Consider the following 17,105-nt stretch of genomic DNA (forward strand, 5'->3'; position numbering starts at 1 on the left):
TAGAGTGAAGAGAGCAGCGCGACTATGGTGTAGCAACGTCATAACCTCCTTGAGCAACGTACTAGCAAAAGCAGCAAATTTTAGAGGGTTGCCACACAGAGTAGGAAATTCGATATGTCTAACGAGTTCTGTGCTACTGGTGCTGCACTGTTTAAAACTGTTGACCGCCCTTGATAAGTACCAGTGGTAAAAGGGCCAGGTAGATAGAATAAATAGTGTCTAGCATTGTTTGAAAGGTTTAATATAATTCTTAGTTCACGCACAGCAAAAAAATTGTAGCTGGTGATGCTTAGACAAAAATCGGTTTCAATCTGGCCACGGTAACTTGCTGCTTCTGCTGGTTCTGCTGCACTCTGCTGATCCGCCCACGCTTTCGTTTGATTTGATTTCGTGATAAGTAGTCCGGGCCACATGTAATCTTCACATTCTTGTCACGTTCGTGCTGGTTTGGGACAACGCTACCCCCACTGATTCGTATTTAAAAGAAGAAAAGAAACAGGTTAACTTGGACGAAACGTTTTGGCATGTATCTCCTCACGTTGTATGAAATCAATGTGACTTCAGTTCGACGAGCTGGCGATCAGCATCTCAGTAGTGCAGCGAATCAGCCCTAGGCTCTTTGCCGCTGATCGTGAAGACAAACAAGGAGGCGCTGGTCAAACGTGCCATCGAAACCCAGCGACCCAACGATGAGTGTCCTATTTGTGAACTTGTGCACACAACGGCTCCGTCAGGTCGTGCTGCAACGGAACACGATCCGCTGGACGAGTCACTTGCGCAGCATTTGCAGCTCTAGGCACAACGTTCGGCCTGCGCTGCATCTCGGGCGGTGCTTGAGCTCGGTCCGTCGGCCAACTGGGAAGAAAAGCGGCGACCTGCGAAGGCTCCTGCGCCACGCCAAACCCGAGAGGGGTCGACTGACCGTGGCGGTCGTGCTGCTCTTCGTGTCCAGCTCGGTCATGATCGCCTTCCCATTTTGCATCGGCAAGATGATCGACGTCATCTACACCTCTTCCGGAGAAGCCAACCTACGTGAGAACCTGAATCGGATTTGCACCATCCTAGCGGGCGTTGTGGTGATCGGCGGCCTGGCCAACTTCGGTCGGGTCTACCTGATGAACAACTCCGCGCAGCGCATCATCCACTCTCTCCGCAGGCAAGCGCACGCCTCTATCATTCAACAAGAGGTGGCGTTCTTCGATCGCAGTCGAACAGGCGACCTGGTCACCCGCCTGTCCAGCGACACAGCTTTGATCGGCATGTCACTCACCCAGAACATCTCGGACGGACTGAGGTCATCCATCGCGGTCTTGGGTGGCGTCGGTATGATGGTGTACACTTCTTCCCACCTGGCCCTGGTCGGTCTGAGCGTGGTGCCTCCCGTCGCCGCGGCTTCCTTTGTGTTCGCGCGGAGGCTGAAGCAGGTCGCAGTAGACGTGCAGTCACGACTGGCCCAAACGAGCGCCATCGCGGAGGAACAGTTCTCGAACGTCCGGACCGTCCGCTCGTTCGCCAAGGAAGAGTACGAGAAGTCCCGCTACACGCAGGGCCTACACCTGCTCCTGGATCGCATAAACACAGAGACCACGCTGAAGGCGCTCTTCTTCGGGTGCACGGGGGCCACGGGCAACATGATAGTGCTGGCTGTGCTTTACTACGGCGGCATACTGATGTCCCGCGGCGAGCTCACTGTTGGCAGCCTGTCCTCGTTTCTGCTGTATGCAGCCTACGTGGGTGTTTCCATCGGTGGACTTGGCAGCTTTTTCACCGAGAGTGCCAAAGCACTCGGTGCCTCTAAGAAAATCTGGGAAATTGTGGACCGTACTCCAGCCTTACCGGTGGCCGGTGGCAGAATCCTGGAGCAGCTCAGGGGTCGGGTAGAGTTTCATGACGTCACTTTCTCATACCCTACGCGACCCGAGGCTCTGGTCCTCAGCAAGCTGAGCCTTTTGGTTCCAGAGGGCAGCATCCTGGCCGTTGTGGGGCCCAGTGGTCAAGGCAAGTCCACTCTAGCCGCCCTGCTGCTCAGACTGTACGATCCCACCTCGGGACTCATCATGCTGGATGGCGTGGATGTGCGAGAGCTGGATCCCCGTTTCCTGCGAACCAGCGTGGGCATTGTCAGCCAGGAACCAACGCTGTTTGCGGCATCCATTTACGACAACATCCTGTATGGCTCCAAGGATCCGGCGCAGACGACGCGTGACGATGTAGTCCAGGCAGCAAGAGAAGCAAATGCCCTGGACTTCATAGAAGCTTTGCCAGACGGATTCGACACCCTGGTTGGGGAAAGGGGGATTCTTTTGTCAGGAGGCCAAAAGCAAAGAGTTGCCATTGCCAGGGCTATCTTGAGGGATCCCAGGGTTCTGGTGTTGGATGAGGCAACCAGCTCTCTGGATGCCGTGAGCGAAAGGGCAGTTCAACAAGCGCTTGAGAGGCTCATGAGGGGGCGGACTGTCCTAACCATTGCTCACAGACTTTCGACTGTTCGAAGGGCAAGCAACATAGCCGTCTTGAAAGGGGGTTCTATTGTGGAGTCGGGCACTTTTGACGAGCTGGCGCACATACCTGGTGGACTTTTCCGGACATTAGTGGAACATCAAATGCAGGATGATCCTGTGGATGAACAGAGCTCATGACAAAGCTCTGTCTAGTGGCCTTGGACAGCTTAGCTTGGCTCATTTGATTAAGAGGTTAAGTGTGTAGTGTAGGTGAAAGCTGGGCTGCATCTCATCTTATTGTATGGTGATCTGCTTCCAAAGGTGTGCTGGGAGCAGAATAGAAATAATGTCTACTTTAGCTTGAACATAAAGTATCTTTGATTAAGTACCTTAAGGACTTCCTTGAGGGTATTACAATGTTATCCTTCCCAAAGAAGCTGTTAAAAGCAGATTCAGCAGTTAGTGTTTCAAGAACTTCTAAATTCCGACTAAAGCTCCTAATGGTTGATTTTTTCATCTACAGGGTGTCACAAAAAAAGCTTTAGAGGGTTTTTTTACCGCAAAAATAAACTAGGCATCGCCGAACGCTCATTCTCTGCCCAAAAGTAGCCCTAGAGGTCGCAACCAGATGCCAAAGTTTCAGCCCGATTCGATGCCTTGTTCAAAATTTATGCGATTTTCTGAAAAGTTCAATGGGAAAATGGAGCTCATTTTTGCCCGTTTTCAGTTTCTGGCGCCATAGAGCCCCATGTATTTGAAAACTCCGTCGGCCACCATTTTCCCATTGAACTTTTCATAAAATCGCTTATAACTTTTGAATAAAATTTGGATCGGGCTGAAACTTCGGCATCTGGTTGTGACCTCTATACCTGTTTTCACCTCAAGAACCATAGTAAAAAAAAGTCCGGCTTCTCGCGGAGCATTACTGATTTTCCCCTTTATGTAAGGAATTGAGATATAGGTAGGTGATTTGTAGATTAGTTCTATGTTGTCTTATCAAGACGCACACGTTCCAAACGCCAAAAGCATCGCTTTTTCCTCCGACAATAAATCTCGTAAGAACTACTTCGTGCCGCGTATGAACAATGCGCAAAACTTGCTTTTTTCTTGAGGTGAAAACGGGTATAGGGCTACCTTTGGGCGGAGAATGAGCATTCGGCAATGCCTAGTTTATTTTTGCAATAAAAAAAACCCTGTAAATTGTTTTTTTTTGGGGGGGACACCCTGTATATTGAGGCTTGCCCTTGCACTGCCAAACATAGTGAAAACTGTTTTGTAAGAGGTAGCATCTTTATTACAAAGTTTGTTCATTTTGAGCTGACACAATGAGGATGGGTGTAAATATAATTGCAAGCATATATTAAAAGGGCAATATAAACCACATGTTCAATGTCTTTCAATTGTTGCATGCACAATGAGATAAGCTGCAACATACAACAATTTACACAAAATTCTTCATATTAAGTGAGTACAACACAACCTTGTCCGACGGGTGCTACTTTGGGATAAAACAATATACAAATCAGAATTTTCAGAAATCCACGGTTTGAGAGGTCTTGGCAGTGAAGGTGCGTGCATACCAGGGCTGTCTGTAGGAATTTCTAGCTTTAAAGTCTGTCGCCAATCGCGAGCATATATTCATACCAAGAAGTCTGGAGCCGTGAATTTGGAAAATAATGAATTGTTGGCAAACAAAACGATAACACCCCAGGGTCAACAACAACGCGTGCGTCATTAAACGTGACAAACGAGTAAAAAGCTGCAGTAATCAACTTTTACTGCCAGACGCTTTCCAAGACTTTCTCACAATGTCGCCATATCGAAACAAGCCTTTTCCGGGCAGGCCAGGGGACCACTGCGACATGTACCAGACTCTGTAGGTCAGGAACCACAGCAGGATCGCAATGACACCCCCGAGCGCCTTCTGCACCATCGTGTGAAAATAGACTACGGTGCACACGAGCATAACGTCCCACAATATCGAGAGCAGCGTCATGGCCACAAACATGAGCCGCACGTAAGGCGTGAGCTTGGGGTACGAGTCCCGCAGCACCACCAGGTGATGCTCGGCAACGTCCTTTAGAGGGCTGTCGTCGTCGTACTTCTCGTTCCTGATCATCTCGCCGATGCGCTCCCAGCCGCACAAGCTCTTCGCCTCTTCCATGATGAGCAGATTGCAATAGATGAGCAGAAATGCGTGACCGGAGATGTCGAAGCCCAACCAGCGGTAGCCGTTTCGAACGCAGAGTTGTCGCGTAGCGTACTTCTCCGAACTGCAGTATCCGGTGTACGACTCGAAGACGACAAAGAAGTTAGTGGTGAAAAACCAGACTGCCGTTCCGACGGCGAGTCGGCTCAGGTGGCGTCGGATGAGCGCGCGATCGCCGCAGCAGTAAACCCAGCTGGACAGCGCTAAGAACAGACCGACCGTGATGAGCGTCCAGCCCCAGGCGAGCTTGACGAAGTACACGTTGAACACGTTGTCCTTGCGGGACAGGTAACTACGTGGTATGGGGAAAAAGTCGCACATGATCGAACCAAAGAGAAGGATGCCGAGGTAGACGGGCACTTTTACGCTGGGCTGGACAAGAACAACCCGCCGGCAGATGTGCAGGCCCACCATGACGAGCACTTGGGACACCGAAGTCGGGTCGGCCAACGGTTTCCGCCCTGGAGCTGTCTGTTTCGCGCTGTTTGAATCCCATTTCAGAGCGCTCGACGCACGACCTCGCCGCTGATTGCCAGCCATTTTGGTCTTGGATTGGATCGCATATTTGACTTTTTAGTTTAATATAAAGGCAACAGAATCCACACACAACAAGGCAATCAAGTCCTTTAAATTAATCACCATATCAAGCTGCAAACTACTTTCTAAACAAAGTTTATTTTTATTTTTGTAACTAAAATATTGTTTAAATGCTAATATGTAATAGATATCTTTCTAAGGTTGTATCTATACATATTACTAAAAACTAAAAAAAAGAAAAAAATTCAGATTGCGTAAATTTGCTAGTGGCTTATTGGCCAAGGCTAAGTTGGCCAATCCGTCCAATCCGAACCAGCGCTTTTTACCGCCAAGGTAGTACAGCGAGTACAGCGCTGGTACAGTGTCGCTGTTTGTCCACAGTCTATCAATTAGCTAAACATATCTGACGCAGTAGCCTAGTATTTTTTAACTTTTCTATCCTGGGCCAAGCAAGCATTCTGTTGACCCCAAACAGGACGCACAATGGAGGGAGGCGAACACTATGAGGCAAGTATTGGGTTTGAACGCGCCATTTTGCGTGTTGACGTTTTTAAAATTGCATCCGCTGACAGAACGCAGGGCGCCCCTTTCGAGTTGCCTTCCGTCGTGCTTTGCCGTACTCCTGTCAGTTGCTTCGTTTACATGAATGCGATCGTAGTGAATCGAATCGAGCAGGGACCAATCACACGCTGCCTCTCTTCTTACTTCTTCCTCCTCTACCCATCTGCTACCAATCACAAAAAGTCAAATCTCGATTCGATGCGCTACAATCGCATCCTTGTAAACGCAGTCAGTGTTTTATATACTGACCTAAATGTCGAACACTTTTAGGTTGAACGAATTTTGAACCACCGCCGAAAGCGTTCCGGGAGGAACGAAAAGCAGGAATACCTCATCCGGTGGAAAGGGTTTGGACCTGAAGAAGATACTTGGGAGCCTGAAAAGAATTTGACAGGCTGTGAGGAGCTGCTCCGCGAATATCTGGCCAGTCTTCGCGAGGTAGGCGCACTTGTTTTGAATCTTCGTGCGACAGCGTAAAGGCTCGATCTGAGAGGGAGAGAGAGAGAGAGAGGGCGTGCTCGATCTGAGCGGAATCTTCTTTTGTTTTGAGAAGTATCTCGGTGTCTTCCACTGATCTACTATACACCAACTCATGTTTACAAACAAACCGGAGCGCCCCTAGCGGACGCCACCGGCACCGCGCATGCGCGGTGGATGGTGGGCAAGAAGCCCGCCGTCGCCCATAAACAAACCATTGAATTGCGTTGTTGTCGGCGTCGGTGGGAGTCCCCGTGCCCTTTTTCGCGTTGGAATTGTTGATGCTACGTCCTCCTAACAATGTCTGACTATTTGAGCGGCTTCAGCAAAACTAACGAGGCAAAACTTTGCGTGAGTAATGTGACGTGCGCCGATTCATTTCACGTGGACGCCGCAGAATGGGCGCTAAAGCCTGACTCCCACGATCAGATTCTGCTCGCTGTTTTCAGATGCGACGTTGCTCGGACTGCAAAAGCGCGGACCGTAGCTGAGATGGTGGACGTCGATACTGAAAACCGCAAGTAGAATCGGGCATTACAAGTCGGTGATGGCCACTGGTAACAATAATGATAAACATCTTCTTGTATCTGTTTACACTTAGCCTACTTACCCCAACGAACCTTCAAAAGTGTTTTGAGGCCTGCACTTAGTTCTTATCGCAATTACCGGGTCAACGTTTGGTTTCCAGGCCGCTGTCGTTTGGACGAGCTGACGACAAAAAGCAGCCAAGTTTAAAAGAGCAGACGACAGTTCGAACGCATGCGTAATGGGGTATGGGCAAGAAGCACCGCGTCCCGCGTCAACAAACCACTCGAATGTCACGTTGTCGGCGTCTGTGTGAGTCTGCCTACTCTTTTTCGCGTTGGAATTGTCGATTCCACGTCCTCATCGCAATGTCTTACCACTTTAATCGCTTAAGCGAAATTATCAAGGCTCGTTACGCCGCTAAACTTTCCGTAAATAATTTGACGTGCGGCGATTCATTCGCATGAACGCCGCAGAATGGACGCCAAAACCATGATGAGATTCTTCCAGCTATTTTCGGTAGCGACGTCGCTCGTGTTGCAAAAGTGTAGAAGGTAGCGGCGATGATTGACGTCGATACTGAAAATCGGAAGCGGGAACAGACCAAGCGTAACAAGTCGGTGATGACCGCCGGTACCAATGATCAACATCTTGTATCTTCTTTTTACACCGAGCCTACTTAAGTCTTTTGAGGTCTGCAATTACTTCTTATTGCAATCACCGGGTCAAAGTTTGGTCTACGGGCCGCTTTTGTTTGAACGAGCAGACGACAAAAAGCAGACGAAAGTTTGAACGATCAGGCGGCCGTGTGAATTTGAAGACGCACTGAACCCGTGGGTGGTTCGGACAACTTGGCGGTTTTTTCTCGTTTATGTTGGAACAAAGCAAACACATCTGGCGACCACAAAGTGTTGCCCGCGCACGCAATCGTAGTTCGACAGCGTCTGGTTTGCCCTTTTCACGGCTACTATCCACGTTCTCGGACGAACGGAGGGGGCAAAAACACATGAAAACTGATCTTCAAACCTTTCCAGACTCTCTTGGTACAACCCCCGTCGCAGCATTTTGACGAGAAAGCAGGTTTTTTGTCTCGTTTCTTCCAAGGGAACACAGGAATGCATGTCTGGCACGGCGACTTCTGCCCACCGCCACAGACCGGAAGTGCGTCCGGCGCGCCACCACCGCGGCGTGACGTAGGAGAGTTGAGTTGGTGTATAGGGAGCTGGATGGCGCATTGTGCAGACAGGTTTGAAGCCACCGGAAGTAAGCCGCTTGTCACGGAAGCGAGCGCTTGACAGGCTTTTCAGCTCTTCCGAGAGCTGGTTCGAACAGCGTTCAGGGTGCTGGGTTTTTTTCTTGTCATCCCAAGAGAGCCTGCTTGTTGCGGAATAACAGTGCATGCGGACCCGAGAAGTCTCATGGGAAGCCATTTGATGTGAAAAGGTTGTTTATCAAGTGTGTGTATGTCCCATGTTCAAATACCTTATTCTCGGGATTTCATCCAGAAATATTGACTAAATGCACTAGGAAGCCCAGCGCACGCCTGACTTCCGGGACAGCATCGAACGACCGGTGGCTTCACTTGCGCCAGGCTCGGAGAGCAGCTAAGCGCCATCCAGCCCTTTATAGTAGAGATCAGCGGTGTCTTCTTTGAATATGCCGAGTTTTGTGCCGTTTGACTGGATGTATCGTCAAGTCAGGTGATACTGTGCTGCCATTGGGGGGAAGGTCAGGGTGTTTTGTTTGTTGCCACTGTTTGAATGTACTGTTGGGAGCAGAAGTTTGGGTAACACCGGAGCGCTGACCGAATTGCATCGCCGCGCTCACTGACGGCGTGTAGCCTGCTGTCGAGATGCCCACTTTAGGATCCATAAACCTGTAGTAATCGCAAACCATGTGATCGGGGGCTTTGTGTCAATAAAAATATGTTGTAAAACTAATAATATATTATTAACATAATCTAAATTGACAAACAAACAATTAAAAAAGAGAAAGTGTCAAGTAATTATTTAAACTCTTAAAAGCGCCCTCTCACCACTTTGTTTCGGTTTTGTTGTTTCGTTTTTGAAGATGGCAGCCCCCATAGTATTTTGTTTATGCAATGTCTAGTGTCACATCGAGTTGCCTTTAACTCCCTTGTAACTTTACCTCAAGGTCTAGAGTTACGTCCGACTTCGCAGACTGAAACAGACTCCTATATTTGTGCAGATAAAAAAAAAAAAAAAAAAAAAAAAAGCAGTGATGATATTTTAGTTTGTTTTTTTCAAAGAAGTTAAGTACCCAAGGAGTATCTCAATATTCCAACCTAGGGCGAGTAGCGAATTTCTTTAACTAAAGTACTCATTAACAGCATTTCACAATATTGGCCTTGAGAAGTAAACTATTCGTTGTATGAAATTTTCTGTGAAATTTTCGAGATGGGCAATAAGTGACAGGCTCGTCAAATGAAGTCTGACAATTGTCTTCAATAAAATTTTCCAAATGAATTTAAAGGGCACAAGAGAAGTGACGTCCGGCAAGTTTGGCTGAAGTAGAATGCCAGGTGCCACTCTATGGACCTGTGTAGGCAGCTCTTTATATGTTTGAACAAATGCACTTTGTAGTTTTCGGCACTGCCAGTCACTGAAATTATATTGATATATTTGCCATGAACAATGCCGCTCTCGGGTGATTTTCATGCAGACGCCTTTTTTTTAGTGTTGACATATTATGGACTCCATGCACTACGCGGGGAGTTCTAGCCTTTGTGTTGAAATAAATTAATTGAATTGCACTGGTTATCTGAAGAAAACTATTAAATCACTTGAAAGGCAGTAGACATGGGACCAAGCATGCTATATTTATCAAGTGCATGTTTATGTCGCAAAAACGCTTATGAATGTCAAACAGATGTAGGTGAGATGTTATGAATAAACAAACCAAATGATATGGATGTACCATTATTTCAAGCATCGGAAAAAAAATTTGCGTTCTTAACCTACCCTCTCCCCGAGTTCCCCAATATAATCTAAAGCAACTGTTTTCAGTCTGTTATTAATACAAAGCACAATGCCTTTACGTAACACATGCAGTGGCTCTGTAAGCTGAATGTTCTTGTCACCTTCCCTCAGATCCTAAATGTGTGTTCATAAAAATGTATGATCATAAATATTGTGTAATTCACTTTTTTTTTGTGGGCTTAATATTTTGCAAATCTTGGGAAGTGTGGTTATAAAGAATATTTTGCAGGCACAAAATTTTGCGATTAGGAGTGATATGCTCTGTATTTGTTGAAGTGGTGTATTTGCATAATCAATTTTTGCAATATTTTTCAAATAGCACATTTCACAAAAATTAGGGCCTCGCGAAATGTTAAAGGGGCATTGAAGTCGATTTTGAGATCATCCTTTTGTGGTAACAACTCAATCTAGATGCTCTAAGCATCCCAACAAACCCGAAATTACAATCGTGCGTAGCATATTTTTTCGTTAAAAAGCGTGTTTAAAGATTGCGACATGCCCTTTTTGGGAAGCTTCCGAGTGAAGTGGTCTTTGAAAGGCGCTTGTCGGTGAGTTGCAACCGGTAGCTTCGTCCACGGTGAAAAAGAGAAGTCTTATCTGAATGTGTGCCTATCAGACTCTCTTCAAAATGAGTTATAATAAAATCATTCGGAATCTGTGCGTATTGTAGGGCTTCATTGGTCCACACAGTGTAGTTTGCGGGAAAGAAGAGTCCACATGTTTTTCTCTTGCCCTGAGATGAATAGCCAGTTTTGTAATATAGGACTTGGTATATGTGGGAAATAACATATTTTAACAATATAAGATCAAAAACGACCTTTCTTAAAAATGACTTTAGTGCCCCTTTAAGTTGTTCACAGTGCCTTGCACTTCTTATTGCGAATGTTCTGCCACTATTAGTAAGCAAACCTGAGTTTTCGTAAGTAATTAACCTTTGAACCCTCGTGCTGTCTCAGAATTTTCAAAATGCTCAATGTGCGTGAGATAGTCTCTTCACGCATATCCGTCGCGCCGACAGTGAAAATGGTCAAAACGTGTTGCAAATTTAACTGCAGAAGTCGTGCACATAATGATGTCATGCAATTAGGTAGTCAATCTAAGTATTGGAGTAAGGCAAGAAATGCAATGAAGCGCGACAAAAAATATGAATGCAATGTATGTGCCAAGATGCGGAGGGGAGAGCGGAGTGAAGAGTTGAAGCAACCTAATGACGGCTGCATCACGTGATTCCAAGGTGACAGCGCCCATGCGATGGAGAGTGAAAATGTCTATACAAGAGAACGCAACTAATGATGCAGAGAATCGATGATGGATTGAAAATACAGTGGTTTGGAAAACAGATATGGAAGCCAGTATATAGAGTGCAACACTTTGTGCAAATAAGTGATCGCCGGTATTTTCTGTCGTCAAAACTACTGATGTGGTGAAAAGTGCTCTTTGGAGGCACTGACCTAATGTGTAAGATTTGGTGCCCGGCAATACCTTATGCGCCGAAAAAGTGGAAGAGGAGGAGGTGAGAGCGCGTGGGGATGTCAGAATGCCGAGCTCGGATTACAGTGATTACAGTGAAACCCGTTTAGAATGAACCCAAGTACAGCAAATTATTTTTGATATCGAACTCACAGAAAATTTAAATAAAAATGGATGTAAAAAGTGCTTTTTATAACGAACAACACATTGGCTATATCAAACTTTTTTCCCCGGGAAGGTTTCCAAAAACGAGCAAGCAATATTCTTCTAGCCTCCCCCCCCCCCCCCCCCCCCCCCCCCCCAAAAAAAAAAAAAAAAGTAGGAAAGAAAATTCAAAAAGCTCAAGCCGCAAACAAAATTGAGCGAAGAGATGCGATTCTGAAGGTGAGAAAGCTAAAGAAAAGTGCTGCATGCACGCACAGAAAAAAAAACAAAAAAACATTTATCCTAATGTGGTTGCCCACGAAGAGAAGCAATTCAGAAAGGGAGATAAGCTAAAATAACAAAATCTGCATGCGTGCAAAAAAAAAATTCCAGCGTGTTGTTACAAGGTGGAATTGAGATGAGAAGGAAAGAGAAGCTCTTGCCTTACAACGAACACATTGTGGAAGTTCGTTGTAAATGGTTTTTGCTATATCGAACTGATCATAGCGTTTCCTGCTGTTCGTTATAAACGGGTTTGACTGTAGTGGGTAGACCTAAAGCTAGCTGCCTTTGTCTCCACTGCACTAGTCGAACACATTTGAATGCAAGAGCCAGACGCCTGCGTTTTGCGTTTTAACGCGTTTGACAAGTGCAGTGGAGACAAAGGCTGCCTTTGTCTCCGCTGCACTCGTCGAATGCGTTCGAATGCGAAAACCAACCGCCGGACGCTGGTGTTACATGTTTGACAAAGTCAGTGGAGACACGCTGCTTGCTTTTGGTCTACCTACTAACTGTTCCAACCAGAACTCGGCGTTCTGACATCCCCACGCGCTCTCATCTCTTCCTCTCCTTCACTTTCTCGGCACATAGGAAACATTTGTGATGAAGTGCCATGTTCGCATTAACATTGTCATCCAGTGTAGCGAACCCTGATACAAGACTATATTCATCATCCATAGTTTGTGTATTTTAGATGATAGAGGCAGCCAACATTACTAAAACCCTCAGTTGGGAAACTCGCTTTTGCAACCTGGGCCGCTGGCGTCCACCGAGACCGAGCTAAATACGATAACAGCGCCACCCTTTAGCGACGAGTTGAGACATGAAAGTTGCTTTACATAGCTACTGCAAGATGGCACCACCAGCCCTTGCCCGACTCGACGTGCAGCCGTGCAGTTCCCGGAGTGGATGCTGTGGGAGAAATGGCGGCGTTGTGATCGCCATTAGCTCAGTTCTCAAGTACGGATTGGAGCCACTTTTTCAGGGCAGGCTCTATGGCAGTTTCCCTACTGAGGGGTTCTAGTAACGTTGTAGGCGGCATTGTTATGTGGCAGTCTGCTCAAATTTTGAGTGTCGCTGAGCCTGATAGAGCCATTGCTCAGGGACGACGGAGGTAACCGGGGGGCAACCCACATAGGAAGTGACAAGTTAGGTGGTCCAGCCTGATTGGCCAATTTCAACAGTTATTATAACTTGTACTTGTCATGTAAAGTTTTGATTAATGCTTTCAAATGCCATGTACACTGATGTGTATATCTAAAACTCTCATTTATTTTCAGGAATATATTGCGTATTGAGTCATTTTAACAGTTTTTGCAGAATTCTTAACTCTGTGTGGCAGCCAAAGTTTGTGAAGTAAATTTTTTCCATGATAAATGGCGAGCGGAGTTCGAAAGAATTAATGGTATGGAGGCAAGAGCTTGATTTTTGGGTGCTGTTCAATCATGGATGAAGAATGGGATTGAAGTGAGAGCTTGATATTCTCTTATCGTTCAATCAAGGACGAAGAGGGCACAGAGCTGATGGCAACTGTCTCTCCCACGCCACGGAAACAGTACACAAGCGTGCTTGAGAAATCGGCGAGCAAGGTTGATATACGTTTTTATTGGAGAGTTAATATTATAATAATTTTGATACATAAATGCCAAAAGCATGACAGGTGACCAAAATTTTTTTTAACAGACCCTGGAAGCAGCTGAGATCATAACAAGACGCCGTCTGCAGGTTGACCAGTGGCGCAAAGAGGAAGAGGTTAGTTATTCAACATTGGCACTAACTCTGACATGTCCCACACTTGGATATTCATGGTTTACAGCTGGTCTCTCCCAGTTAAGGACGTATCCACACTGCAGAAATTCTTGACATGAGAGGTTTTCAATTCCTCACTTTCAGTTCTAATTCCAATTAACATTGTGGCCTTTGTTAACTTTGTAGATCTTTCATTTCCAGTAGTTGCACACAATACTTGATGTATGTTGAAGCTGTGGGTAGGTTGTCTCTCCATGGAGCCCAAGAAATGGCTCCTCAGAAAGTACTTTTTAGAGGGAAACATTTCTTAGAGATTTTAGGCAGTGCTTAAAAATCTCTCTACTAGTTGCAAGCTATTATCGTCTCTACTTGCTTCTGTTGTAGCTTATAGTTGTGGCTTTGTTTTTTTGCTGTTTTTGGGAGAGAGGACTTTATTAGTCAGGCACACAAAAATTTGCGTAGTAGCGTGTCGAGGAGAAACCAGCATCTACCGAGTTGAATTCTCCTTACAGCTTGCATCATAATGAGAGCTTTTTTATTCCATTAATTATCGGATAAAAACCTTATAAAATGCATTCCATAAGAGCAGAGGTAATATACGAAATTGAATGTGGGAGTGATATGATTTCTGAGCCATTCGCAGAAAACTGCGACATGGCGTTTACCCTGCCACATCCTGCTATTTTTCTTCAAAACGTGAAGAATCCACACCAAGACTCGGGGGATTCGCTTTCTCAATATTGGCAGTAATAGCTCAGGCCCTGCTACATTGCAGGATTGTTACGTTAGGCTTGTTGAATTTTTGAATATGTTTATTGTTGCTTTGAATGACGTGCTAATGGATTTAATCTTAGTATCAAACACAGTATCAAGTATCAAAGTATTGGTATCAAACTCTGTAGATTTGCAGTATTTCTCTGCGAGTGGGCTAGTTAACTTAATTTAGTGTGCCTCTCACTGCACATTTGTGTACTGCTGAGAAATGACACCTGCAGAGGAGACATCACCATCCTGGATATTTTGCTTTGCTGCAGTGCAGCCATATGTTTTAAGGGGAAAAGCACTCCTTTGAAGTGAAATGGTGCATGTGTACACATTATAATGCAATTAATGCAGAGGTGTAAGCGAGCTGGAAGACAATGTCGATAATAATCTTTGAAGAAGGGGGACAAAGGGCAAGCACAAATCTCCAAACGCAGCTGGGTGACTGGTGCGCGACCGAAAATATCTGCCTGGTCCTGGTATCGAACCAGGGACCTCTACATTTCCAGTGGAGTGTATTTTCTTTTTAGGGGAACCTGGTGAAATGTTAGAATGACTACTCTATCTTGCAGTAAAAAAAAAAAAAAAAAGCAAACCAAAACTACTGCTTATATTTATGATAGACTGTGATATCCTGATGAAGTTGTGTGTGTCATTGATAATTATTTGTTTCGAAATGATAATTTAAGGAAGGATATTTATAGTGGGAGAATTTCTAAGTAACTAGGTATAGCTCGGGTGCCCTATAGATCTCATTTTTACATCAAATTTCTTGATGGGTTACCTCCTCTATATAGTAGGCTTCCATCTGTTTGAAAGCATGATCAATAAAGTTTAAATAAAAACTAAATTGTCTTTAGCATTGGACATATGGACATTTAATAATAGCCTTAACGACATAGTAAACTAGAGTATATTTAGCCGGCAGTGACTATTTCGACGTCCGGCTTCAAAATATCTCAAATTATTTTGATGCCAGTGACACCACTTCCTAAAGATGTGAAAATAGTTTTCAGATAATTTTGACATCCCCTGTCAAAATTTTAACTGCTTTCTTTTGATGTCTCCCATCCAACTGGCCACCAAACTGACCCAAGTTTGGATTGGGAGCTTCAAACTGGCAGGGCATTGAAAGCGGTGATAAAACATTTGTCACCTTGTTTGCATATAGCAACCAGAGGTTTTAAATGATCGGGCCGCGTGTAACATTTGCTTGGTAGTACTGTGCTAAACGTCACCGAATGCATGATTTATAAAAATCATGTCTGAATCTTTTAAAAAATCAGGTAATAAAAATATCAGTCAATCCCACAATTGGTATAGAAAAATCCGTGCTGAACCGCGACGCAGACTGCAAGATAACTTTTTGCTCATAGTGTCGGAACCTTTGTTGTTTGTTTGCACTGATCAAGAAACAGAAAAGGCAATGTTTGCATTTGTAACACTTTATTTGATGTCCTGATTGTTTAGTAACCTCCCCAAACTCTGTATAAACAAACAAAAAGCAAATTTAAACTAAACAACAAACCCACAAGACCTAGCTCAAAAGGGGGCAGGGGCTAGATGTAAAGCGAGACCTTGAAATCATTCGAAGATCGCGCGGTAGTGGAGGCGTGCAGATTTAAAAATTGGCCCAAACTCTCAGTCTTAACACAGTGTACACACTTACATTTGTTACGTGCAGGCCAGATAGAGGAATATCCAGCTCACCTTTGTTCTGCAGGATTTCCCTTGCCGCTACCCGTCTCAGAGAATGACACAACGCACTGGTTCAACAACACAGTTATTTATTGACTGTTACTGCCAGCGTCGCGACCCAGAGAGCCCCTTGCATACTTCTGCACCGGCCTTTATTAGCAGCGCAGCACCACTCATGTGGCCAATTACGCTTCGCCACCTTGCAGTAGGAATCATGAGAGATGATTTAACATGCGGGCAACCTGGTCAAACTCTTTGGATCGCCCAGTTTCCCACAGTTGCAGATTCATACGTGGCGAAATGACTTGTGAGAGCTCGTAACATGCCGCTGGGCGTGTCCAAAAAGATGAACTGAAGAGAACACACACGCTGACTAAGACATTCGTAACGCCAAGTAGGATTGAAGCTTCTTAGGCATGCGACACAGCAACACGACTCCGTCAACTCAACACATTCAGTCGTAAACCAAATGGAACGAAATGGCTATCACGACGGCTGCATTGACGGGGTATGTCAAGATAATGTTGAAGCAACTATTTTGACGAAGACGTCGTAATAAGAAAGTTGCGATTCTGACGGGGACCTCAAAATCATTTGACAGCTATTTTCACGTTTTACTAAAATAACGTCGTAGACATGGAAATTTTTTTTCTTTTTTTTTTTTTAGATATTTTGACGGTGGACATGGAAATACTTCCTGCTTTTATTTTTAAGGAGGCATATCTATTGCTCGCACACTGATTTAACATTATAAAACTCTACATGTAAAATTCCATTGATGTGCATAATTAAATGCCAAATGCTTGGTTTTTAACTCCATTAAAATGCATAATTTCATTATAACCTAATGCATAATTTAATACCTTCAAAACTTTAACAAAACATTCAATTCAATGTTCAGAACTGTTCAAACATTTCACTTGAATACTATCCGGTTAACGTCTGATTTGACACTTATAATGACAACTCATAGATGTTTATGCTATGTCCTTCATCAGTCAGCATATGTTTCAAAAGTGATTGCTGGAATTGACTTTGTTATAATGGAAAGAATGATTTTTGTTGTAACATTCTACTTGTGATTCTGGTGCTTTTTAAGCACTATACAGCTGGTTGAGTGTTTGGGGAGATGAAACTTGGTGAGCAGCGGATGCTAACCATTGCTTACACAGAAGTGGGAAAGCAAGGAAGGCATTGTCTTTATGTTTGATGTTTATTTTTGCTTCAAGTGCAACATACAAGATACTGGACGCT

General features: G+C 45.0%; 3 protein-coding genes across 3 annotated transcripts in view; 2 read left to right on the forward strand and 1 right to left on the reverse strand.

Annotated features, from left to right (window-relative positions):
* Window positions 1–198: 198 nt before the first annotated feature.
* On the forward strand, window positions 199–3,824 carry LOC8031938 (ATP-binding cassette sub-family B member 10, mitochondrial). The gene has a single exon (XM_002407865.4). It carries the CDS (start codon window positions 690–692, stop codon window positions 2,637–2,639), a length of 1,950 nt encoding a protein of 649 aa, XP_002407909.2. The 5' UTR covers window positions 199–689; the 3' UTR covers window positions 2,640–3,824.
* LOC8031939 (acyl-coenzyme A diphosphatase FITM2) lies at window positions 3,713–5,198 on the reverse strand. Its single transcript, XM_029988965.3, has one exon. It carries the CDS (start codon window positions 5,188–5,190, stop codon window positions 4,210–4,212), a length of 981 nt encoding a protein of 326 aa, XP_029844825.1. The 5' UTR covers window positions 5,191–5,198; the 3' UTR covers window positions 3,713–4,209.
* Window positions 5,199–5,460: 262 nt separating this feature from the next.
* Window positions 5,461–17,105, forward strand: part of LOC115327926 (chromodomain Y-like protein) — a 29,746-nt gene continuing 18,101 nt past the window's right edge. Inside the window, exons 1-4 of the mRNA XM_029988961.3 lie at window positions 5,461–5,694; window positions 6,019–6,186; window positions 13,145–13,231; window positions 13,326–13,394. Coding sequence (XP_029844821.2) covers window positions 5,671–5,694; window positions 6,019–6,186; window positions 13,145–13,231; window positions 13,326–13,394 — 348 coding nt within the window. The 5' untranslated portion in view covers window positions 5,461–5,670. The remainder of the gene's footprint in view (window positions 5,695–6,018; window positions 6,187–13,144; window positions 13,232–13,325; window positions 13,395–17,105) is intronic.

Source organism: Ixodes scapularis, unplaced genomic scaffold (assembly GCF_016920785.2).
Source record: "Ixodes scapularis isolate PalLabHiFi unplaced genomic scaffold, ASM1692078v2 PGA_scaffold9__187_contigs__length_104089568, whole genome shotgun sequence".
In the NCBI taxonomy this organism is placed as follows: Eukaryota; Metazoa; Arthropoda; class Arachnida; order Ixodida; family Ixodidae; genus Ixodes; species Ixodes scapularis.

What these genes read in the sequence shown, in the direction of transcription:
- LOC8031938 (XM_002407865.4), top strand. Translation starts at nt 690, where the DNA reads ATGAGTGTCCTATTTGTGAACTTGTGCACACAACGGCTCCGTCAGGTC.
- LOC8031939 (XM_029988965.3), bottom strand. Translation starts at nt 5,190, where the DNA reads ATGGCTGGCAATCAGCGGCGAGGTCGTGCGTCGAGCGCTCTGAAATGG.